Below are 27,570 nucleotides of genomic sequence, written 5' to 3' on the forward strand. Positions count from 1 at the left end.
CATTGGCTGAAAGCAAAGTTCTGCAACGATCCTTCCGAAATTTGAATTTATGTCCCCTCACGTGCCCACTCTGAGCAAGAGGAAGAATCCCATTAGCACTGAGTTTGTTCAAGCCATTCAAAGCCTTAAACACCTCAATAAGATCACATCACAGCTGCCTAGTTTCCAGATGTTGCAATTGGCAGAATTGAAACCATTCTTGGTAAGAGCACCCCTTTGTTTCTCTCACGAGTCTCACTGCTCTTCTCTGTACCCATTCCAGAAGCTTTACATCCTTCCTCCTAAAATGAGGCCTCCAGACCTGTATGCAGTATTCAAGATGTGGTCTGATCATTGAGTATTCAAGATGTGGTCTGATATACAATGGGATAATCACCTCCTTATCCTTGCTAGAAAAATTCCCATATATTATTGACAAAACACCATGAGTTGTCCTGGAAGCCTCTCTGCACTGCTCAAAGAACTCATATCGGACTGCACAATTACCCAGGTCCTTTTCATTTTCCACTACCCTGATTGTAATAAAACACAATTGATATGTTACTCTGGAATTACTGCTACAAATATGCAGTACCTTGCATTTGTCAATGTTAAACTTCAATTGCCATTTCCCAGCCCATCTGTCTTAAGTTTTCTAGATCTTGTTGCAGCAGCATACATTCACTACTCTCATTATCCATCCTGGCAACCTTTGTATAATCTTCAAACTTAGACATTAAGCCTGTTATACCTTCATCAATATCATGAATGAATACAGAAAAGAACCCTTGAACCTCCACTAATAACATTAGTCCATAAAGAGCATTATCCACTGATAACCACTTTGTCTTTTCCAACTCAACCATCCCTTTTATCCTTAGCAGTAACTTGCCCTTAATGCCATACTGCTACAATTTGTACAGTAGTTTCCTGTGCAACAGTATCAAAAGCTTTCTTGAAATCCAAATATATGATATCAAAATTATTTTTGCATCCAGTTCCTCTGACACCTCATCACAGTATTGGTCAGACAGAATCTACCTTTAATGAATCCATGCTGTGACCAAAGTATAACTGCACTCCTGTCACTTTTTTAACCAGTGACTCCATTATTTTCCCTGTAACAGAAGCTAAGCTAAAATGTCTGTAATTACTCATGTTATCCTTTGACCCCTCCCCTTTATGAATTGGGGAACAATTTGTGTATCTCCAGTCCATAGAGACTTCTCTGAATCCAGAGATAATTTACTAATTAATCCTAAGGGTTTACTTACCTCTTTTTCTGCCTATCTTAATATAATTTGATAGATTACCATCACTAATCTATACAATCCACCCCAAGCACCTTTTTTTTTATGTTTAGCTTCAACAATTTCTCTTCCACACTAAAAAGAAGCTAAATGATTCATCAAAAAATCATTTAGCTCCCTATTAAGAGCTTGATAAACTTCTGCATTCCCTCCCTAAATAATTCTTTATGTGTAAATGAGGATGCAAAATACCTACTCAGTTTGTCAGCAATCTGAGCAGGATTGCCAATCGTTAAACCATCCCTCCCTAAAGAATTCCTCATGTGTGAATGTATATGCAAAATACCTATTTAGTTTGTTAGAAACCTGAGCAGGATCATCAATGGTTAAACTATCAATATCAAGTGGGCCAATGTGATTCATCCCCTTCCTTCGAGTGTTTACATGAGTAAAGAAGTCTTTGCTGTTTTTATTTGCATCCTTTGTAGCTTCTATGATTAGTAGTCCTTAGTAGCTTTTATGATTATTTTCCGGAATGCTTCCCATTAGAATTTGTTGTTGTTAACATTATTATTGGTCCCATTATATGGAATTTAGAAACTGTCTGGGAACACTGTAGTCTCCTTTATGAAAGTAAAAACCCTTCCTTTTACCTTTGATGGTGGTTACAATTTTAAGTAAATCCCACATCAATACACTGTGATCACTGCCACCTAATGGTTATCTGCAGATTCTTAATGCATGAAGAATCACTGCTCTTAATCAGATCAAGGATATTGTACTCTCTTGTTGCCTCTCTAACATGCTGTTGTAGAAAACATCCAATAAATCCACAAAGGTCTTGTTAATGTTTGAGTGACCAATCCACACATTCCAGTCAATATCTGGAAAGTTAAAATCCCCAATTATAAGACATTCTGATTACTAGCCGACTAGTTCTCTGTATAGTTTTTGTTGTACTCCTCACAATCATTAGGCCTATAACACATTCCTACTCTCATTTTTGTTTTCCCAGTGTTTACATCACACCAAACTGACTACATTGTACTGGCCACCCATGTCAACTGGATGCACTGCTGTAGATTTCCCCTTCTCCCCTCCTGTCTTGTCTATCCTTTCTGTACATATTGTACTCCCAATGTTCAAATTCTGTCTCTCTTATGTCTGGGTGACATCTAGTCTCTGATAAATGGTATCCACAATGTCTGCATTTGATAACTTGACCAGCACTTCAAATTACCTGTATTCATCTGAGTTTCTCTGATACTGACTTAGTTCTTCTGATAATTCCATTTCCTTGCCATTTAAGTTTCTAGTGTTGATGGTACCTGTCTTGATGGTTGCTTTGATGTCCGAGAGTATAAACAGAAAATTTATTAATTTATATTTGAGCACTGTATGTTCTGGTCCCATAACAACTACCACTAAAACTTTGTTGTTGATTTGGGTGACATCACAGTTACTGGGAAAATTTGAAGTTTATTCGTTGTATGCAGAAAGTTGAGGCAAATTGTATATTTTCACAGAACAAATACATTAGTTCAAATAACAAAAGAGATTGTTCTATATCTTTATTGTGTGTGTGCACACACACACACACACACACACACAGAAAGAAAGAAAGGAATACAGTGTACAGTATCTAAATAAATATTAAATGCTTAAAAAATAATGAATATAAAATATAATATGTAAACAAACCTCATAATTTCAGAAGTTCCATCATTTAATTTTAGAAGAGCCAACACACCAAAAGTAGAACCTACAGACTACAAGAAAACTTTATTATAAAACAGGTGAAATTGCATAATGGTCACCACATTCAAAATTAACAAAATATACAATGCATTTAATAATTCAAATATACTGTTGAATTATTAAATGAAAATTATTTGTTAAGCTACACTTACTCTATCTCATCTCTATGATTACATCATAATTTGTATTACAGGTGAGATCTAATTATGATAACCAATTTACTCCTCAATATTCAATGTGTAAAAATAATAGAAAACAAATATTAGTGATGGACTATATACAAGGGTTGACCATTCGCAGACTGGTGCAAGATCTTATCTTAATTGTCATCATCTGAACCTTCTGTGGATTTCTCCTTCTCAAAATACTCTCATTTGAACTTTACACACTTTTGCCCTTGTCATACCCACACATTAAATGCTTCTTGCAAGCCACTTTTCGAAAGACTGCGAAGTGCTTCCGTTCTACCTCTGCGAGTATCGTTGTGTCAGATGCAAAATGCTTGCCTTTCAGAGCTTTTTTCAGATGTGGAAGCAGAAAAAAATCACAGGCTAAGTCTGGTAAATAAGGGGGATGTGGCAGAACCTCAGTACCTATGGCAGTGATCACTGCCTGCACAACATTAGCCATATGGGGCCTCTCATTGTCTTGATGGAAAAATCACTTCACACTAGAATATTATGCAGGAAACTGAAATTTAAAAATAAAATTAATTCATTAGCTGACTTTAATAGTTGTGGTAATACTTATCTTTGGAGTGGAAGGAGATTGTGGACATGCAGTGCTTCTCTATTAGTAATCCTATGCTGGCCAGACCAGCTGAAGCCACTGTCAACAAATCTCATGCCATACCTCAGAAGAGAGGACAAGATGTCAGGGAGGTCATGGTAGGCTGCCCCTACTGAAGTATAATTTGGGGACCTGTTAGAACACTCAGCATGAATTGTTGAGGAGGCTTCCATCCTGCAGTGGGTTGATAATGGCTGCACTTTACTTTTTTTTTACTTTTAGAACACTCCATATGCATTCAGCCCAGCTGCATACCTGTCATACTTACATTTACACAATTACATCATCGCCTGAGCTTGCATATATGCCTGTATGGCATATTTTACATAATGTATATATATATACAGTAAACCCTCGCTATTCTCTAATGAGAAATGAGTTACGTTCCTGAGAAATGCCGCGAATACAGGCCTCCGTAGCCGAGTGGTCAGGAGCAGGAGTGCAGTAGCATAATAAAATTCCAAAATAAAAGTAGACCTTGAGTAGACCGGGGTTCAAGCCCCTGACTGTTGAATACAGTCGATCTGCCAACCCACAATGGACCAGCGTGGCAGATTATGGCACATTTCCCTCAGCATGAATTGTTGAGGAGGCTTCCATCCTGCAGTGGGTTGATAATGGCTGCACTTTACCTTTTACCGAAAATGCGAATACTGAGTTATGGCTCCCATAGTAATAAAGGGGTTCCGTTCCAAAGTATGAAATATATAAGAAAAACTAGTCTAAAATTTTGTCTATGTATGTATTATATGTACCTTCATAATATGACTATGTACATAGACAGTACATAGTGAAATGCAAGCATATGGCATCGAAATGAAAACAAGAAACAATTTAATATTAAATGTAATATTTATTAGAAATTTCAAATAAATCTGTCAAACCAGCGCCTTTGCTAGCTAAAAAACTTATCCCGCAGTGCTATCACCAGTTTCGCTATAGTGTTGATAAAGGAGTTTTGCCTTTTCACGAATGATGAGTGAACTTAACGGAATTTTATTTTGAGTTTGGTCTTCTATCCACAGATTTAAAGCCTTTTCCATTTTTTCTAATTTAACATCACGAGTTACAGAGCAAATTTTTGAAGCAATTAGCGCGTTTTCATGGACACTACGGTGGATTTTTTTTTTTCGATTTCTTGATTAATCGTACTGTTGACTCATTGATTTTATAATGTTTTGCCACTCAGGAGACAGTTTCACCATTAGAAATTTTATCTAATAACTCAATTTTATTCGCTAATGTCATCACCTTCTTTGATCTTTTCACATTTCCCCTGTTATTCGTAGCCATATTTTTGTACAGGTTAGAAAGAACTTGTCCACAATAAAGTCACTTTCTTCCATTAACACACTCGAAAAAGTCTGTTTTACACTGCAAAACAGTAGATTTATCACTTTTGTAAGCATATCAATTTATAAATTGCTTTTAATTTATATGCTTATAAATTTATCAAACGATGAAACCTTCCATGACAAGCGCATAACACATACTGAACAAGGATTAGCGAGAAACATCCACGCTCACGATTTTGTCACCCCTCTCCCCCCCATCCACTAAGCGCTGTTTTGATCGGGAAAAATAATTTTAGCCACGCCCATGTTTTTTTACGGCAGAAAATGTTTATGGCGCTTTAAAATTCACATTTTTTAGGTTTCATTTTATATTAAATCAGTGACTGCGAATACAGATACCGCGAATAGCGGAGGTTTACTGTATAATATATATATATATATATATATATTAAAGACAGACAAAAACAGCATATAACATAATACTATCTCACACATTTGTCATCTTACTTTCATCATCACTGAGGGATGGACGATGAGTGGGTGTCAAGATCTTTCAGACTTGAAACGTGGAATGATTGTGGGAGCAAGGGGTGCAGAAGAAGAGCCAACATGGTTAAGTACTCCCATTCTGTGGTGCCACACGTCTACTGTGACTGGATCAACAGCAGTCAAACAACTAGCCATAGGCTACACGTGGACAACGTGTGGTCAATGCCTGTGGTGAGTGTAGTGTTTCATCTTGACACATAATGGCAATGCAGCATAGTTGCCAAGCTAACCACCCAGTACCACATAGGAATAGTAAGACCACATAATCCACAAGATTCATATGGTCTATGTGCCGGACATTAATTTGTATAGGCTATCGCACTTAACGACCATTAAGGGTACCCATGGTCACTGCAAGATACAAGAAATTGTGCCCTGAATGGGTACGTATGTTGGCACGAACAACACTGGACCACCGACATGTGGAAATCTGTTCCATGGTCTGATGAGTCCTGTTTCCAACTCTATCATGATGTTGGATGTATACACGTTTGGAAAAAGCAACATGATGCTATGGCATCTGGATGCACTTCAGGTATTTGGTAGGCTGCAGTGGTGTTATGGTTTGGCAACATTAGTGCATGCACTGGGTCCTCTGATCACTGTTCATTAATGTCTCGAGGGAATGTTTACCTTTCTATCATCACAACCAAGTACACCTCTTTGTGATGACAGCATATCCAGACAACTCTTGCATTTATCATCAAGCTAACATGCCATGTTACAAGCCCCAACTGGTTACTAACTGGTTTCAGAACAGGAAAATGAATTCTCCATTGCTACCCAACTCACCTGATCTCAACCCAACTGAGTATGTTTGGAACCTACTGGAAAAGGATATTCAATGCTATGACGATCCACCTAACAATGTGCAAGAATTGTTTGTTTGTTTGTTATTTGGTTTTTAGGAGCATTAGCAACTAAGGCCATATTGCTCCGGGAAATGCGGTGGTCATTCCCTGACCTTTCCGCATCCTCCGTATTTGGTGGTGACGGGCTCGAACCCCGGTCTAATCAAGAAGCGTGTGCTACGCACTGCTGCTCCTTCCCACCTGGCTACGGAGGCGCGTGCAAGAATTGCTACACATTGTGCAATGCATGGGTACATTGCACAATGTACCTATGCATTGCACTTCCCAGGATACTCTACAACCTGGAGTCCATGAAAAGATGTGTGTATGGGCTGTATTACAGGTAAAAGGTGGCCCCACAAGATATTAGGCAGATGTTGCTAATGCAAAGTCAACTCAGCGTATATTTTAGTAAGCATGTATATTAAACACATTATGATTGACCTGTGCATGATACTTTGGATGCATGTGGAATGCAAAATTACAAGAGAAAGATTGCTGATAAAAGTCAAAAAAGTTGCACTTAATGTTTAGTGGTTATTTTATGCACAAATTTTAAAATTTCCTTTTCTTCAGTAAGTAGTTATTTCTAACTATAACCTATAACAGGCGCCTCCGTAGCCAGGTGGGCAGGAGCGGCAGTGCGTAGCACACGCTTCTTGATTAGACCGGGGTTCGAGCCCATGACCACCAAATACGGAGGATGCGGAAAGGTCAGGGAATGACCACCACATATCCTCGGAGCAATATGGCCTTAGTTGCTAATGCTCCTAAAATCCAAATAACAACATAACCTATAACCTATTTGGGCAAAACAAGTGAAATGCTGAGAGCACTCTTTGATAAAGATAAGATCCCCAGTTGTGTGTGTGTGTGTGTGTGTGTGTGTGTGTGTGTGTGTGTGTGTGTGTGTGTGTGTGTGTGTGTGTGTATTGTTCAGCAATATATATATATATACCCATGTTGTTTAAAGGTCATACAAGCTGAATACCAATGCTATACACAAACTGTGAAGGAATTAAATGCTGGCAACAGCTTAATTCTTTACTGTTTTTTTTTTTTTCCCATAGAATGATTTTCCAGCTTTTCACAATCACGTAGCACCTTCAATGCTTGTTAGAACATTCTACAAGATCATCAGCAAGGCACAAAAGAAGACAATTTATCTGTGTGTATTATTCTGTATCAAAATTCATCAGTGATATGTTAGAACCTAAATAAAGGTAGTTCTCGATTTTACGAGTTAATTCGTTCCTAGTGCGCGCTCGTAAAGCGAAAAATTGTACCACGGGAATTAAATCCCATAGACATAATGTTAAAAATAGGGGTTACGTTGTCAACAATGAAATCAGTTTGCTAATTATTTTATGTATAAACAGTGATTGATTTATCCAACTAAATTAAAAAAATTAAAACGTAGCCTATAAAATCAAGCAAATTATAATAATAAAGAAATTATTTATGACATACAAATTTTAAAGAATGTTTATTCTTCATCATTGACTAAATGCACGCTCGATGAGCACTCATTATTGGCTTGGCACTTGTTGGTTTGTTGCACAAGGAGTCTCCTTCTTCAGAAATGCTTCAAGAGGCATTTGTTTCCAAGATAATCTTCTCTTTTCTTTATAAATTTCAATAGCATGCATAAGCATTTTTTAACAGAATGCACAAATTGCAACTAACATGATTTTCATGGGGTAACAAGTTTATGAAGCTTAAAAAAAAAAAGGAATGAAGAGAAGATTCTAAAAATTTATTTATGTTTTTTATATGATTGAAGATTTCAGTAAGGGGAAACACATTTCACCATAATAACGCAAAAAAAAAAAAAAAAAAAAAAAAAAAACACATAATTCCAACTATCGGTATTTTTGCAAATGCAATAACATAAGAGTTTACTACTTGTTTATAACTGCAAATTGTTTTTATTGTTTTATGGTCGTGACCTCCAAGAAATGTGCTTTAGAAAAATGTCACAAAGGCATTCAAAATTGGTTCTTATAACAGAACATATGATAACGATGAAAGTGTAGTGCATTTTAGTGATTTGAATTAGTAACTAATACAACTTGCACTATAAAAACAACCTTTTAGAGAGTTATATAGCAAAAATATCAACTGCCAAGGTCATGGAACAAATTACCAAAAAACAATGTGTTATTGGGTTCACGTTACAATATTTTGACGATACATGGTGTCTCTGGAACGGATTAATATCGTAAAGCTGGATACATTGTATTGTATAGCTACGCACGTGGTTTGAAATGTGGTATTTATGAATGTTTACCGTTCATTTTTTGCAATTAATGTCCATATTTTCGATTTTGTTGATACTTGGAAAAAAAAAAAAAAAAAATACTCGTAAACCTGGGAACTCGTAAAGTGAAAACTAGTAAAGTGCGAAGTGCCTGTAAAATAAATCATTCTACACCTCTCTCTGGTTACAAGGGTCCAGATATTACTGCTTTGTTGACATGTGCATGACATGTGAGATTTTATTACTAGGGAACCTAAAAGAAGCAAAAAAAAAAAAAAAAAAGATGCGAATTATGACTTTTGCCCCACAAAATACCCTCAAATCCTGACTTGTTTCCTAATAAATTTTGCCTTTTTTTTCCAAAAAAAATTTACAGACCCAATCATGAGGATATACATTTTTTTTTGAAAAAATAAATTGAAATCAAATTGAATTTTATTAATTTTACCAGTATTCCAATAGTATTCTCTAGCAAATATTTTCTTTGTTTTCTTTTAAAATTTCTGTAAACATTCCATCCACCAAAAAATTATTGTTAAAACTGATATCGTGAAATCAAATAAAATGTAAATTACATTGTGCTGCCACTTTATTAGGTACACCTACCTAGTAGCGTGTTGAATCTCCTTTAGACTTCAAAACAGCTTGAATTCGTCTAGACATGGATTGAACAAGATGCTGAAAACGTGCAGGAATGGAGTACCATGCAGACATGAGTGTGTCGTGCAATTCCTTGAGATTGGACAGAGGTGTAGGCCTGCAGTGAACAGACTTTTCCAGCTCATCCCAAAGATGTTCAATAGGATTGAGATCCGTGGACTGAGCAGGCCACTGCAGCAAAGAAAAGTCATTGTCATGTTCCTGGAACCATTCCATAGTGATTCGGGCTTTGTGCACCTGTGCATTATCCTGCTGGAAGTAACCATCTGACTGAAGATAAATTGTCAACATGAACGGATGCACTTGGTCAGCAATGATGTTTAGGTATGATGTGGCATTCAGACGTGAATCTATGGTATCAATGGACCCAACGTGTGCCAAAAAAAAAAAAAAATTCCCCACACCATAACACTGCCCCCACCACTTTGCACAGTAGTCATCAGACATGACGGGTCCATGGATTCAAGTTGTTTTTGCCAAATTCTGAGTCTTCCATCAACACGATGCACCAGGAACTTTGACTCGTCAGACCAAGCAACTGTTTTCCAATTCTCGATAGTCCAGTGCTGGTGTCGCTGTGTTAACAGGAGGCATGCTATCTTGTTCTTCATTGATAACAAAGGTACGCGATGTGGCCATCGGCTGTTGTAGCCCATTCGTGACAAAGTGCAACTAGTGGTCCGTTGAGATATTTTGTTCTGCACACCAAAGTTGTATTCTGACGTGATGTGCAACATTGTGGCCAGTCTGTTTGCTTGCACAATTCCAGCCATCCTCCTCTGACCTTTTTCATCAACAAGCGATTTTCTTCCAGAGGAGTGCTGTGAGAGGATATTTTCTGTTTGTTGCACCATTCTCGATACACCCTTAAAACGTGAAAAGTTCAGGAGAACTGCCATTTCAGAGATGCTTTGTCCAGCATCTTGCACCTACTACCATGCCACATTCGAAGTCCGTTAGATCACTCCTTTTCCCCATTCTTGCTGTGGTTCGCACACTTAACTGATACTAGAAAGGTTGTTCTGCTGCGTTTATATTCACAACTGTGGTCATGTGATTTGCAATGTTATGGGACAAACCATTTGTGTGCACAGCAGGGGTGTACCTAATAAAGTGGCAGCACAGCGTATATCTCTATAATAAATGTAACTGTGCATTTTTTCTCTTTTTAATCATGAAGAGGGAAATAAAATTCGGTCACTAGCACTAAAAGTGTGGTTACCAAACACTGTTTATTTATATTAGTCATTGATTACACTAGCCAATACGATTTTTACCTCCAAGAACGTAAATGCTGTTTTTAACCAATTTTTATGCGTAGATTTCGAAAATCACCATAATAGTTTCACATCACGTCACAGTTATTAAATATAGAGGGAGTTACATTTTACCAAAATATGCCAATTTTGCATAATCTAGCCAGTACTATATGACATAGTTATTTATTTTAATAGATATAAGCTAATTCTCTTAATTTTAGAAATTGATTCTGGCCTTGGCTTTCTTGTGATAAACATAATCAGACTTCTCCCTATGGTTCTTAGGTTCAAATTCCGATGCAACAATCAGTTCCTGTGCTTCATTCAGTTTGGACTTAAAGAAAGTCATGAAAGCATGTCTAAGGTTCTACATGCTATAAAATATAGGGATTATGGTTGGAACATATGCAATGATCTTAAGGTTATTGGTTTGCAGGGGGGGGGTTCACAAAATATTGTTGTTTTTTGTTTGTGGGGCAGCCGTGCGACAGAACAACATTGGGATGAGTTCATACCAGGACAATGTAATGTAAAATATACACAGATGAGCCAAAACATTGTGGCCAGATAGTCGTTATGCAAATCGAAGCAACTGCAAGTGAACTACAGCGCATGCACGGGTCGGGACACAATATAAAAAACACCCGATACTGAGCTCTGTTAATCAGTGTTACTCTTGTTCTTCAGGTGGGAAAGGCAGCGGACTTAAGCAAGTTTGACAAAGGCCAAATTTTAATGGAAAGATGACTGGGCCAAAACGGCAAGACTGTTTGGATGCTCACAGTGAGCTGTGGTTAGTACCTGTCGAAAGTGACCCGAGGGGGGGGGGAACCCACGTACAGCTGGTGAGGTGTTGGATGACCACGGTTCATCGATGCTAGAGGTGAGCGAATGCTCTTATGGATGGTACGTGTCAACAGAAGGGCAACTGTGGGGCAACTAGCCAGTAACTGGAATGCTGGTGATGGGAGTAATGTGTCACAACACACAGTACATCGAACCCTGCTAAAAATGGTGCTGTATAGCTGCAGGCTGCTCTGAGTGCCCATGCTAACGACGGTTCACCAGCGACAGCGCCTACAATGGGCACACAAGCAACAAAACTGGACCTTGAGTGATAGGAAAAAGGTCATTTGGTCCGATGAATCACGTTTCCTGTTGCACCACGTGTACACAGTCGGGTACATGTGCGTCGTTTACCTGGGGAAGTGATGATGCCTGGATGCAGCGTGGGACAAAAACAAGCCAGTGGTATCATGCTTTGGGTGATGTTCTGCTGGGATACCCTGGGTCCAGTCATCCATGTGCTGGGCACTCCAACGTCTACCACCTACTTAAACATCATTGCTGATCAGGTACACCCTTTCACGGCAATGGTCTTCCCCTCTGGCCAATTCAGAAATAACTTTCAAATTCTTAATCTGCAATACTTGTGCTTCCAATTGGTCAGCTGATGCTCTAAGTGATAAATCCAATTTAGTTATACAAGTTCTTCTCAGAAGAACATATTGATAAATAGCTCTAACTCCATCAGGCTTACAAGATGTAATTAGCACCTAGTTTAAAAGCACGGGCATTATAATTATGACAATATATGAAAACAAGATGTTTTTAGGAAAAAGGAGGACTTCATCTTTGGTTGTGTTTCTCGTGGTGCATGTACTAAGAATTTTTAATCTACCTAGTATGTGCAATGTCTTCATACCCACAAATTTTAATTCGTAAAAACTCATTTCCTTGCATCATATTGTCAATCTTAATACTAACAAAGAAAAGAGCCAGCATTATCTAAAACTGGCACTACTGTGCTTAAATTTAATTGGCTAATTCAGAAATAACTTTCAAATTCTTAATCTGCTATACCTGTGCTTCCAATTGGTCAGCTGATGCTCTAAGTGATAAATCCAATTTAGTTATACGAGTTCTTCTCAGAGGGACATATTGATAAATAGCTCTAACTCCATCAGGCTTACAAGACGTACTTAGCACCTAGTTTAAAAGCACAGTCATTATAATTATGACAATATATGAAAACAAGATGTTTTTAGGAAAATGGAGGACTTCATCATCTTTGTTTGTTTCCTTAAGATGCATATACTAAGAATTATATGTGCAATGTCTTCATACCCACAATAAAAGAAACTTTGTTACCATGGAGATGAATTGGTACTGCACTACAGCAAATGAAGTGGACAGAAATTTTTTTTTTTTTTTTTAAACGAGGCTGCTTCATTTGGCTTAACAGCGCCTTAAAAACACATAAGGGAGAATGAGAAAGTCCTCCAACTTTCATGATTTTGAAAATGCCAAATAGCATTAGCTATTTTATAATTTCCAAGAGGTTTCTATTACACATTTTATTAATTTCATTTATAGCTAAACAATTTTTTTTAAAACAAAGTTAACTTTTGTATAAAATATCTGAAAATCAAACTTTTTTTCAGTATTTACGAAGTTAAATAGAAGTATTCATTTGCACCTTGTTTTGATCAATTTTACAGAGATCTCTTTATCCTTGTGAAGACTAACCAGAAAATAATGAGCGCACATTAATTGTTTGTTGAAGATAAAAATCCAATTTTCTGTATCTTTCTAAATATATGCAATATTTACTTGGTATGATTTTTGAATGTTTTTTTTTTTTTTATTAGTATCAAAGCTACAGAATGAGACCTGTCAATGACAAGCATTATTACATTTGTTAAATTTTTTTTCACAATATCATGAGAATCACAATTGTTTGCTATGAAATATTTTTGTTTCTTGCTAGCTGTTTCTGTTACTTTCCATCTAACTTGAGAAAGTAGTTAGTCTTGAAGTGATATATTACAATTTATACAAAATAATATGAAAACAGGTGATTTACTCTTGATGGAGTTGTTCATGCAAAATTATTGTTATAACTATTCTTGTTTCAGAGTGCATTGAATGTATTTCAGTGTTTGTTTCAGTGATTTCTATTCAACTGGCTGAATATCTTTCTCCTCTAGGTTAGATACCATGTTTTCTTCACTCCTTTATTATTATTTATTTATACATTTAACAAAAGATGTATTATTTTTGGATGATCTCTTCAATCACAATGCGAATGCACACTGGAGAAAGCTAAGATATGTTAATAGCATTAGAATTAGTAGAGGCATATGATGCAAAAAAGCAAGCTTATACGGCATCAGCTAAAAAAAAAAAAAAAAAACCACCCTTCCCATTTCACCCATCCATTCATTTCAAATGTTTGTCTAGTTGTGCCTTCAATTTATTTAAGCTATCAACTTCCACAACGACATATAAGTACCTAATATATGCATTTATTTCCCCCCCCCCTTTTTTTGTTAAATTTAATTTACATATAAGTATGTAAGAATTGAAAAGTCTGATAAAGTTTGTGCAGATGGAAGTGAAAAATACATAAAGTGCCTTGTCCATACTGTAAGGGAATGTGCTAATTTTAATCTTTTTTGCTTTATTTCGCCTCTCTCCCACTGTTATGGACAAGTATAGAAATGCAGTTCCTGATACATAGTTAAATGTAGTCTCCTGATGAAATACCTGATCATGTATAAATATTTACTTTAGCTTGCATCAGATTTTTGCATTTTTGCTATCCGTATATTCCGACTTATAAATAAATTTGCCCACTCATATATGATGACAGCTATTCCACCTTTTATTTTATTTGTTTATTCATTTGGTATTAATCATTTTACTTTTTGGTTCCCTCACCTCTAATTGGCTTTGCAATTCAGCCTATAATTCTCTTAATTCATCATAACTTATACGATATTTACATTCTTTCTCCTTTTACAAAAAACCATTACTTTTTTCTGCTATCCTCACCCTTCTTATACTAGGCGCCTCTGTAGCCAGGTGGGCAGGAACAGCAGTGCTTCGCACATGCTTCTTGATTAGACTGGGGTTCAAGCCCGTGCCCACCAAATACGGACGATGCGGAAAGGTCAGGGAATGACCACCGCATATCTCCAGAGCAATATGGCCTTAGTTGCTAATGCTCCTAAAAAAAAAGCAAAAAAAAAAAAAAGCAAAAAAAAAAAAAACCAAACCTTCTTGTACTTGGCATTTTGTGTATTTTTCACTTCTATTTATGCAAACTTCATCAGACTTTTCAATTCTTAACATACTTATATAAACTTTTACATCCTTTACTGCTGCTTTGCACATTTTGGTGCATCTGTCATACCTAGCTTATTTATTTTTATCCATCAACTGAAACTACACATTTAATACTCATGATTTTATATTACATTTATTACGTATACATATATATATAAAAACTGGGTTTCATACTATTGACTAAAAATGATGTAGTGTTAATATTACTGTAATAGGATAAATATATGTACAACATTAAAACTATTGTACATAGTCAGTTAGGCTTTATACATGCATGAAAATATTTTGTTCAATTTTATAATTTAGTTAATTTAAATTTAAACTATCTGTAAGGAATAAGGTATGAATGGGACATGATCTGGATAGCCTATGATTAAAGGTGAAAGGTAATAAAAGTAAGAAATGATAAATAGAAGTTAATAAAGTGAAAATTGAAATTAGAAAGGTGAAAATAACATTCTTCAACTAGGACATCGGTCTGCTACTTCATCAAGGGCTTTGAGCAGACCGATAGCCAATTTAAAAGAATGTCTCACATACCAGTTTCTGTTGTCCCTATACCAATTTTGCCAGAGTTTAAAACTTAGGTAATATTCTGGTAAATAATTATGAACTGGATATAATATAAGTTTATTTTAGTTAATATCTGATTCAGCAAACTGGGATAGGAGAATCAAAGCCCAAAGGGTATGTATCAGTTAAAATGTTTGTTATTTGGCTTTTTAGGAGCATTAGCAACTAAGGCCATATTGCTCCAGGATATGCAGTGGTCATTCCTGACCTTTCTGCATCCTCCGTATTTGGTGGTGACGGGATCGAACCCTGGTCTAATCAAGAAGCGTGTGCTACGCACTGCTGCTCCTTCCCACCTGGCTACGGAGGTGCCATAGTTAAAATGAATATAGGGTCTTACCTCCTACACGTCTTGTGGTGATCAGTCTGAAAAGGTGGTCTAATTCCTGCCTTCGGGTAGTTTTATGTGTGCTGACATTAAATTTAGTGTACAGTCACACCCTTCATGATCTATGGAGTGATAGTAAATCACTGTGGGCAATAATCCCTATATCTTTACTATAGCTCTAATTGCCGGAGAATGAAATGATTGTAAATTTATATTTTAATGATATAGCAGGTGAAGGCAGAATGAGCCTATATGAACTAACATTACTTAGATCATATAAGGAACATGTTAGTGTAATAAAAAAGTAAAACATGTAAAAAAAAAAAAAAAAATTATCCTCTGGACATGAGCCGGTATAGCTTTTCTAAGGCATAACAAACCCATGCACAGGGGATAACTATTTACATATATACAGCCTTCTTCGTGGTGAATTTGCACCCTGTGGTACCTCAATTTATGCTATGTTGGTGATCTACTACAGAAAACTGTATGGTTAATATATATATTTGTTTTATGTATGTGCTGGTGGGGTTAATCTATGTACTAATCGTGCAAGGGATTTAAGATATATTGTAGGATTCCAATGTCTGAGGAAATATTTATTAAATTGTCTTTTGTTAAGGGGGTTAAATTCGGACATTCGGGTTACAGTGCAGTTAGCCGACGAGCCTCGTCTGAGTGCAATAAACCCAGGGAACAAATTTGGGTAGTATATTGTTTATAACTTTTTAAATACGTGTGATTGTTAGTCTATTCAGTAAAGTACGGATAGACCCTTTGTGACTCGGTGTAATAATGGGTCTTAATAATCCTTACGGTGCGATTGCAAACCTGTTTCTAAATAGGTAAGGGTAAATTTTTTCAATGACTCTATTAGGGCTGGCATTGGGGTGGTATAGGGCAAGGTTTGCCTGTATGGCAGCTTTAATATGATGCCTGATGTAACTGACTGGTATATTATTCTTTGTGAGTATATCTTTCAGTTTTATTAATGCTTCAGCCAGGTTATCTGGATTATTACAAATGTGCAATACTCTATTAGTCTGGTTTCTAATGGTGTTGCCATGTATTTTTTGCAAAATTGGTCTCCCAGTGGGTAAGTTTTATAGCTTGGAAGTTAAAATGATCTCTCTTGTCGTAGTGTCTGATGTAAACTTTGTTATTGGAAATGGTGATTTGGCTATCAAGATAGAATACCTGTTGGTTGCTTTCTGGGTTGGTGCATTCTAAGGTCAGGTCTTCAGGATAAATTTCCTTGGCTACACTGTCGAAATTATCGAAATTGACAACTAGGAACATCGTTGATGTATCTCTTGAAAAAAAATTTGTCTTTGATTTTGTTTTCATAGAAGTGCAAATAGAGATTGGCTATGGAGCACAAACTACTGGCCCCCATAGCCACATCCCTATTTTGCACATAGATACAATCACCCATAAGTATGTAGCTGTTCTTGATGCTTAGATTAATAAGGTCTAGCCAGTATTGTTTATTACTGACTAATTCTTTTTGAAATTCTTTGTAATAGTTTAAAAGTACTTTTTTTGACAATCATATGTATTACTGTGGTCCATTTCCTTTTTAAGTGTATCTATGTAAAATTTTTTACAAATAATGCTGAAATTGTTATTGGCTTTGTCAGTACTTGTGATGACGAATTTATTTGGCAGGTCCTTAATTTTATTATTAATTCTTGTTAGGTTGTATTGTTTGAAGCAACACTGGTAATGTATAATTTCTCTGAATCTTGCCAAGATTAATTCCTTGGCAGTATTTATCCAGCTCTGAAATGCTTCCATTGGGGTATTGTATTTGTAGGCAGTTTTAAAAGCAAATTGAAGCAGGTCCGTGTTGATAGAGTTGTGAATGTTTTTTAAGTTGGTTTGGGAGTTGGGTCTGAATTTGGTTGTTGTTATTGTTGTTATTTGGTTTTTAGGAGCATTAGCAACTAAGGCCATATTGCTCCGGGATATGCGGTGGTCATTCCCTGACCTTTCCGCATCCTCCATATTTGGTGGTGACGGGCTCGAACCCCGGTCTAATCAAGAAGCGTGTGCTATGCACTGCTGCTCCTTCCCACCTGGCTACGGAGGCGCCTCTGAATTTGGTACCTTTGCTCATAACCTCTTGTAGAGTACTATCCTCAATGATAGTAATGTTGCCTGTAATCATGTGTTTGTAATATGGATCTAAGAAATTTTTATATTTGTTATCGTGGCAGTAACAGGGTTGATCTGTGGAGTTCACGTTAGCTACGGTGTTTTTCTAGTTACATATAGTCATCCCAATGGGCTTGTTGTATCTATGTCTGATTTCTATGCTGATGTTTTTTTATGGGAAGGTATGCTTTAATTTTATTAATGATTTCTCTGAGATTAACTAGGTCGAATATACGATTAAAAAATTTAATTATGCAGTATTCTTTTGTTGTACTTGCAGTGTAGCCAATACCAATTCTAAATTTAAAAATGTCTTCTATAGTATGTGTGAGTTGTATGTTCTTGACAGTGCATTTTTGGTATATCTTGCTTAAGGCTTTTAGTTTTGCTAATTTTCAGGACAAACAGTGTGTTGTGTATCCCTGTCCCATGCTGTCAGAAGTTTTTCAAAATTATTAAGATCTTGGGGCCTATTCCTGTATTGGTTGTATTCTTGCTTAACTTTGAAATTTTTCAATCCATTAGTGTGAATGATTTTAGTTAATTGAAAAATCGTGTATGTACACTGCATGGGGCTAGTGTAGGTGAAGTTTCTGCCATTGAATCTATTATTCGATCCATATGGGTAGAGTGATTTATATTGCAGAATAAACAGGTCTTCCAATACTTCCCTTTTGAGAGGGTTTTCCATGATAGCAAGGATGGCTAATGATATATTGGTAAAACTGTGCTTTTGAAAGTGTCCGAGTTCTATTTCATTGGTGTGTTTGTCTGTAGTACTGGAGCTGTTGTCTTTGGTGGATTTTTCACCATATTTCTTTATTTGTGATCGGTGTAGATTTAGCCTTATGCTTAATTCTGTACTAGTCTGACCTATATATTGGATGCCACATTCTTTACATGTAATGAGGTATATAACGTCTTTTGTATGGCAAAATATAGGTGTATCATCAGTGCATTATAAGTGCTGGCTGTGCATGTACGGGCACGTTTTACATAGTTTACTGTTACATTTTTTGAATTTAAGTAGACTTTGGTGTAGCCTGTCGATATAGTATGGAAAGAATTTAATACCTTTGGATTTCAAATTATTCACTGGAGGTGTGGCAGCATTGCATGCTAATTGACTGATTTCAGGAATAGTTGGATTCTGCATAGTCATGTTTAAGCCTGGGTTGCAATTTATGCTGTGATACCCATACAGCATTCTGTTCCAATTCGTTGTGTTATTCATGTTGTTAATAAGTTATATAAATATACGGCTATGTTCTGTTTGTTGTTTGTTATTAGGAGCATTAGCAACTAAGGCCATATTGCTCCAGGATATGCGGTGGTCATTCCCTGACCTTTCCGCATCCTCCGTATTTGGTGGTCACGGGCTCGAACCCCGGTCCAATCAAGAAGTGTGTGCTATGCACTGCTGCTCCCCCACCCGGCTACGGAGGCGCCCTATGTTCTGTGAAACTACCCCACATCTTCCCATAGATATGACTATTTTTTGGTTTTCTTTAGTTGACTAAAATATATGAATACTTTTAGCATTTTAAATTGATAAATATATATAGAATTTAATACTGTAGTCCCTGTAGCTGATAAACAATTCAGGATACCACCAGTGTCTAATAAACTGGGTTTCATACTATTGACTAAAAATGTGGTGTTAATATTACCATAATAGGATATGTGTAACATTAAAGCTATTGTACATAGTCAATTAGGCTTTATATGTGCATGAAAATATTTTGTTCAATTTTATAATTTAGTTAATTTTAATTTAAACTATCTGTAAGGAATAAGGTGTGAACAGGACAATTCAGGAGGTAAGACCCTATATTCATTTTAACTGATACATACCCATTGGGTTTTGAGTCTCTATCCCAGTTTGCTGAATCAGATATTGTTAACTAAAATAAACTTATATTATATCCAATTCATAATTAGTTACCAGAATATTACCTAAGTGTTAATCTCTGGCAAAATTGGTATAGGGACGACAGAAATGGGCATGTATGAGACATTCTTTTAAATTGGCTATTGGTCTGCTCAAAGCCCTTGATGAAGTAGCAGACCGATGTACAAGTGGCAGAATATTATTTTCACCTTTCTAATTTCAATTATTGCCTTGTTAACAAATTTCAACTTTCGCCTTTCTACGCTTTATCTGTAGTTCCTAATTCTGTAATCATTTTTAACAGTGAAAATTAGCATTAGTAGAGGCATATGATGCAAGAAAGCAAGCTTATTCAGCATCAGCCAAAAAAAAAAAAAAAAAAAAAACCACTCCCATTTCACCCCTCCGTTCATTCGAAATACCTGTCCAGTTGAGCTTTAAATTTGTTTAGGCTATCAACTTCAACAACAAGTGATGGAAGTCGGTTCCACCAACCAACCACCCGCTGGCCAAAGGCAAATTTCCGCACATCTATCCGACATCCGTCCTTCCTCAATTTGAATTTATGCCCTCTGAGGTGATTATTCTGAGCAAGATGAAGAATCCCATTGGCATTGAGCATGCTCAAACCATTCAAAGCCTTATACACCTCTATCAGATCACCTCGCCGGTGCCTAGTCTCCAGACTCTGTAATTTGCAAAACTTAAGCCTTTCTTCGTAAGAGCAACCCTTTGTTCCATTCACTAATCTTGTTGCCCTTCTCTGTACCCGTTAACTGGTGTTCAAAGACTGATTAACTAGGAATTTCACATTTCTAAGCCTTTTTTGCAATGGTATGTTATATTAATGACTAGCATCACAAATAGAAATATAAACAAAAGATATTTATTAATAGTTAAGGCAAAGCTAAGTAATATTTGACAGGTGCTCTCAAAATATTCCAAAATGAGCATTTGCAACCTTTATACAACAGTTTTGGTAAACATTACAATTATGAATAAAATTATTATTATTAGCTACATAGTGCAAGAAAGCCTGAGGCTTATGCTGCACCAGCCAAAAAAAAAAAAAAAAAAATTAGAGAGAGAAAAGTAAAAGGGAATCACCAAGAAGAGAAGAATGATGATATCCAGCTCAGGATCCTGGGTGTGCCAAGCCCATACTCATCAGATGTGAGCCCCTGGGGTTATGTTATCAGAAACTCTCAATTTGCTTCAGTTTAACAATTTAAATGGAAAACAAAATGAAAAGTTCACTAGGTGCAAACTAATATTTAGTTGAACTGCCTCTGGCCCTGATGACAGCAGCACACTGTCGAGGCACTGAAAAGATCAATTTCTGAAGATAATCAATTGATAGTTCATAGTTCCAAACACGAATTATGGCTTCCTGAAGTTCACAGAGGGTCTTTGGTTTCTTTCTGGCAACTGCAGATTCCACACAATGCCAACAGTTCTCTATAGGATTCAGGTCCGGGCTGTTCCCAAGAGTTGAAATGGACCGTTCTTCCAACCATTTTTTCACCTGTAACAAAAGTAAATACATTACTGTCGAACCTCTAATGCAGAAATGAAGCTAAAGTAACTAAAGAAGTGCCTACTTACACTTTTCGCCCGATGACAATGAGAAGAGTCATCCTGAAAGATCCAGTTACTTGGCAGGTTGAAATGGTCTCTATTGGTTGGCAGCAATTTGCCTTCCAATATAGCCAGGTATCCATTGGCATTTATGGAACCTTTAATAAACTGCTGGTGATCTAATCCGCAATACAAAATGCACCCCCATATCATATGACTGGTAGGGAATTTCATTGTAGACATCATACAATCTGGGTGGTATTCTTCACCACGTCTATGGTGAATCGTTTGTCTCCCATCAAAGCCACGCAGATTGAATTTCTTCTCATCCGAAAAAATAACTGACTTCCACTGCTCGAGGGTCCATTTGACATGCTCCTTACACCAAATTAATCAGGCCTTTTTCATTTTTTGTGTGAGGAGGGGCTTCTTCTTGGGACAATGGGCTACAAGTCCATTTTTGAAGAGGCATCTTCTGACTGTTACTGCACTTGGTACCACTCCTGTATGTTCTTCCCATTAACTTTTCAGCTCACACGAAGAAGCTTTACGGTTTTTAAGGCATAAGCGCTTCAAAACGCAGTCCTGTTTTAGCATAGAGACTCGTTTGCATCCGGTTCCTTTTTCTCCCATCAGCAGAACCAGTATTTTTGAGTTTGGAAAGAAATCTACTCCCTATCGACTGATTACAAGACACTCTATAAGCAATATGGCAAGAACATCTTTCCTCGTGTAAAGCAACAATCGCACTCTTTCTTCGTGGTGTCAACTGCATGTAACTCGCCATCATGACACAAGTAAGGAATGACTGCAACTATTTCAGAGCGTGTGTATATAGCTGAAAGTAACAGCTGATGCAGTATTACGTCATCACCTACGCACATCAATATTATCTGATGCAATCTGTAACAAATATTTCCATATACTTACGTTATTCGGATGACAATTACAATTTTAAGGGGTGATGCACTGTCTTTGAACATCAGTGTATACCTCGATCATGTCTCCTCTAAGGCATCTAGTTTCCAAGCTCCATTGCTCACATATTTGAAGTCTTTCCTCATATGGATGCCATTTTCCTGATCTCACCAGGTGCACTGCCTGTCTTTGGACCCTTTCAAGAAGTTTGATTAGTCTTTTTTTTAGATGGAGACTCCATATCTGGACACAATATTCCAAGTGCAGTATCACAATTGCATTATATAGTGGTATTATGACCTCCCTATCTCTATAAGTGAGTGTTTTATAAATTCTCTGCTGTCTGTTTATACTAGTCGGAGCACTTCATGTTCATGTCTGACCATACCACAACGCCTAAATCTCTTTCTTTCACTAGTTTTCAGTTGAACCCCACCAAGCGTGTAAGTTATTTTCGGGTTACTATTTTCTATGCGTAAGTTTTCAATCTATTAAAAAAAGGGGGCTCCTTCTCCACTACATGTGAAAATGCAACAGTATTCAACATTCACGTTTGGTGTGCCTCAGATACAGATGTAAGATTCTAGGCCTACTTGGTAAATAGATAGAAACCAGAGTTGGATTGTGTTTGACCAGTGTGGTCTCAGCTATACAGGGTAGGTATGATTGGAGTGTGCTGCCACTGTAACATTCTTTGTACCAATAAACTGATATTCATTTAATAGTTGCAGTTAATGATTTTAGAGGATCTTCAGGTAAAAAGGTAACTACCTTTTTTTGGCATTTTGATAAAAATTGTTTATGTTTTTATGGTTATCACATTTTAGACTGAGACTGATTTATTCAGCCATAGTGTGCAAAAAAGAGTCCATAAAAAATTGTTCCAGCCACAACATGATTCAACCCAAGCCCTTTCCCATGTGAGTACGGCAATCAAATCCACCATCGGCATTTTTCACTTGTTGGGGGGGGGGGGGAGTCAGTTACTTTGTCACAAAACAGAAATCCTTCAGGCTTATGAGCATGAGCATTTTTTTCAGGTATGAAAAGCAAATTCTGGCTACTTAGGAGTTTAAAACACTGATGGAATTGATATTCAGGTGAACCTTGTGCGTGAAGTGGACCAAATTTTGTAATCCAGTTGTTCTGCAACATCCAAATCCTCTACTTGCACTTTTATGGTGGTGAGGCAATTAGTAATCCAATGTATACCCTATCTGCAAATTCCAAAATACTCCACCTAGTATAATGAAGGTGATCACCGGGGCGTGAACCAATGTCAGCAGGGTTGGATGTGTGGCATTCACATCACACAGAGGAATGCTGCCCCTTGGTGGTTAATGACTCATCATCTGGTGCAACACCACCGCTTTGCTTACTGGAGGCTTGAAGTGGTGAAATCCATGTTTAGTTTCCAGAGCAAAGCTACGGAAACACCCATCTCTTCCATTAAGCAGTATGAGTAATGTCTTTTGAGGTTATAATAGGCATCACAAAGTGTGTTAGTTGTCTGACAGCACAAGGGGGTGGGGGGTTTTCCCCCATCTCCAATCTTCTTTACAATTCAAGGATACAGTTCTAAAATGGTGTTTTCAGGGTGGCTAGTAGACAGACCACTGGACTGAACCTACTGGTAACTCTCTGGATACTTCCTAGAGAGTTACCTACTGGTAACTCTCTAGGAAGTATTCAGATCAGCTACCGCAATCTCACTCCCTCTACTCTGCAAGATAGTGACTGGAGGGAGTGCAAGTAGTGCATAGGTGGAGGGCACTGTCGAGGCTACATTATGTTAGGAGCAGGGAATATTCTTGCTGTGTGCCCCATATCCAAAAATTTCATTATTTCATATATGCCCCCACCTTTTCTTTACTACTGAATACATCATGAATGGTCAAATTAATAGAACAAACTTATCTGCAAAAAGATCTAAACCTGTCAAACACTTCCTTGTTCATTTCACAAATATAAATGGTCTCAGTTCCAATCTCAATGATGTCCATTTCCACTTAAGTCTGCTAAGCTCCACTTACTTTTTCTGGCAGAATCCCAATTATCAGTTGCCTGAATCACTGCCTCATCTCAGTTGTCCAAATTATTCACTGTACGGTTCCTTTCACTTCAAAGGTGGTTCTTGTACATATATAAAAGAAAATTCACTTGGGGAGGTCAGTTAGTCTGTCACAACACAAAAACCGCAGAACACAAATGTAAAATGTCTAGCTTATATTTATCTCCACAAAAATAATAAACTGGACAACTGCCCTACTCTGTTCTTCCTGGCAAAAGTTATTTTAGTTTTAATACCATTGGTCTTCCTGATCAGTTTGTCATTTATTTGTAATTACTGTGTTGCAAAAATAAAAACATATCAATAAAATTTTCTCCTCTTCATCCAAGGCCATCTAATTCAACCTCCGAGAAAGTCTCAAATTCATTGTGCTGTTGATAGGATTCAAACTGGATGATAAATCCACTTACCATATATAGTAATCATATTATACTAGATCCTATTCTCGAAAATGGATCAATATATAAAAATCACTCATTAGCTAAACATATTTGAAGATTAAACAACAAGTCTATGTAAATAGAAACATTTCATTGCATGCAATAACAAGTTTATTAAATATAGTGGTCTAAATCACTAAACATGCAAACAAAGGACCACAGACAGCATGTAAATTTAATGTTGCTTATTTCTTTTCTATTATTACAGAAGATCTCAAATAAATAAATAAATAAAATGTAATTTAAAAATTGAACTTAAATATAAATTTTTGTATCCTAGTGTTAATGTTTTAAAACCTCTAAATTTAATAAACCCATTGTACTGCACACAGAAAACTGCTTTTTTTTCCCAATCCAGTTGACCCGTGTGATCAACAGAAATTCTTTTTGATTCTCATGTTAGAAGTCTATCATTCTTTAACTTTCTAGCAGGTGCACACAATTACATAAAAGATACTGCTACTGAGGATAATTTTCAACAGAGACTTGAATTGTTAACAGAAATTGTAGGAGGAAAAAAATTACCTCAGAAAGCACTGAAAGACATTCCTCAGTGGAATTAATATGGCTTTGTGTGTGAAATAACAAAAACCTTAACACAGTTATCAAGTTAAACTTGATTGATATAAAATAACTTCTTTACTTATTAATGTTGTTGTTATTTGGTTTTTAGGAGCATTAGCAACTAAGGCCATATTGCTCTGGGGATATGCGGTGGTCATTCCCTGACCTTTCCGCATCCTCCATATTTGGTGGTCACGGGCTCGAACCCCGGTCTAATCATGAAGCGTGTGCTACGCACTGCTGCTCCTGCCCAAATTTTATAATACTTATTAATGGTATTATAATTATAAGAAAAAAAAAAGATTGTCTCCTGTATATCTTTAAAAACTGAAAGGCTAAATCTAGAAAAGGGAAATAAAACTGCAACTATAAATAACATTTTAAAAGAATAACAAAATAAAAAAAAATAAAATAAAACATTTTAAGGAAACAAATATAAATTTTTTACTATTAAATAATGTTTAGAAATAAAACAGAGAAACAGGACCACAATCACACTTCATAAAACAGACAAACAAATTGTTGGGACACACCTTAAGAAAATATAAGAATGTTAACGTAAGAATAGCAGCAAACTGGAGGAACCAATGTTAGAAGGAAAAAACACAGACCAACAAAAATCTGGCAGAGAATGAAAAGGAAAGCAATCATGAGCATGAGTAGCCGAAAAAACTGACAACAAAGATGGAAGCAGCTTATTGGGGCCAAATTTGAATTGGTGCAACAAGGGATAAGTAAGTAATATTAGAAAAGTATAAAAATTAAACAATTCAAAAGTAACAGCTTACCTTGGAACACAGTGCCCATTTTTGATTAAAACATTTCACATCAACATCCCACTTGCCATGATCCATCCACCATCCTGTAATGGAGATACTGTCATATGGAGTAATTTCATTTGAAAGCAAATTTCCTGCTGATTTTTTATTCCATATTATTTCTGCTCTTTTTCCCAGCCAATCATTTTCTGTTCGTTTCCTGTAATTTATAAAACACATAGCTTTTAAACTGAGTGGAAAAAAAAAAAAAAAAAAAACTTGGGTTGCAAAAAGAAAGATATCAAACTGAGTTCTTCATAAAAGATCATAGGAAGGACAGCAGATATAGATGGAATTTTTATTTATTAAAAAAGAAGCAAGAAACATATAGGGGAAAAAAAAATCACTCAGCTAAAAATACTTCTTAGGTAAAAAGAATTTATTAGATCTCTGTACTTAAAAGGAAATTATCTGGCACTTGTGATCGAATAAAGGATGAATTAATCATAATTTCTATTAAAGATACTACTGGGTTCTCACTCCAGTTCAGAACCATCACCAGTTCCCAGGCACTAGAAAGCATCAAGATAATGGCATCTATAAGTATCATTATAATTTAATTGTTAATGCAAAGAACGAGTTATAAAATAAAAATGTCATGTCTTAATCTCAGACCTACACTGAGGAAGGGATCAAAAAAAAGAAATCTCCCATGGTATTTGTTTAATTTGTTGGGATATCAGAGATGTGGTGTCACACAGATATAAGGAATGCAGAAATGGAATTTTGGGAGTACAATGTGTACAGGAAGGATAGACAGGATAGTAAAGGAGGAGGGGTTATGCCATTAGTTAAGAAACACAAGCTGCTAGCTTGGGGAATACACGGACTAATAGATTAACAATAACCGCTGGCAGGGGTGAAAGTGATTCTTCCACTGCTTCTATTGGAATGAGCAGCAGCCTGGAAAACAAGATGCAGGGGATTTCAGAGACTGCTGGGATTCATTGTGGTACAAGAAAACACATGAGCTGTGTTAGGGTAGCTAAGAATAGGAACAGGTGCATGTATACATGTGTGTACACCAATGCTAAGAGTTTGGTAAATAAATTTTGAGGTGTGGTGTCACACAGATATAAGGAATGTAGAAATAGAATTTGGGGAGAACAATGTGTACAGGATGGATAGACAGAACAGGAAAGGAGGAGGGGTAATGCTATTAGTTAAGAAACACATAAAATCCAAGGAAGTACAGCCAGTCGACATGGCTGGACACTACAGTGTCGAGTCAGTTTGGTGTGACATAAGCACTGGGAGATCAAAATTGAGAGTAGCAGTGTGTTATAGGCCTAATGACTCTAATGAGTGTAATAAAAAACTGTACAGGGAAATAGAGTGGGCCAGTAAATCAGAGAGTCTTATAATGGGTGATTTTAATTTCCCAGATATTGACTGGAATTTGTGGGTTGGTCACTCACACACTAGCAAGGCTTTTGTGGATTTATTGGATG

General features: G+C 36.6%; 1 protein-coding gene across 1 annotated transcript in view; it reads right to left on the reverse strand.

Annotated features, from left to right (window-relative positions):
• LOC150080470 (xylosyl- and glucuronyltransferase LARGE2s-like) overlaps nt 1-27,570 on the reverse strand; it is a 115,364-nt gene that overhangs the window by 82,870 nt on the left and 4,924 nt on the right. Inside the window, exons 2-4 of the mRNA XM_090380702.1 lie at nt 26,090-26,279; nt 12,514-12,639; nt 2,931-2,998 (exon numbers count right to left, since the gene is read on the reverse strand). Coding sequence (XP_090236828.1) covers nt 2,931-2,998; nt 12,514-12,639; nt 26,090-26,279 — 384 coding nt within the window. The remainder of the gene's footprint in view (nt 1-2,930; nt 2,999-12,513; nt 12,640-26,089; nt 26,280-27,570) is intronic.

The sequence above is a fragment of the Mastigoproctus giganteus genome, chromosome 9, assembly GCF_048544385.1.
Source record: "Mastigoproctus giganteus isolate SK-2022 chromosome 9, ASM4854438v1, whole genome shotgun sequence".
Lineage (NCBI taxonomy): Eukaryota > Metazoa > Arthropoda > Arachnida > Uropygi > Thelyphonidae > Mastigoproctus > Mastigoproctus giganteus.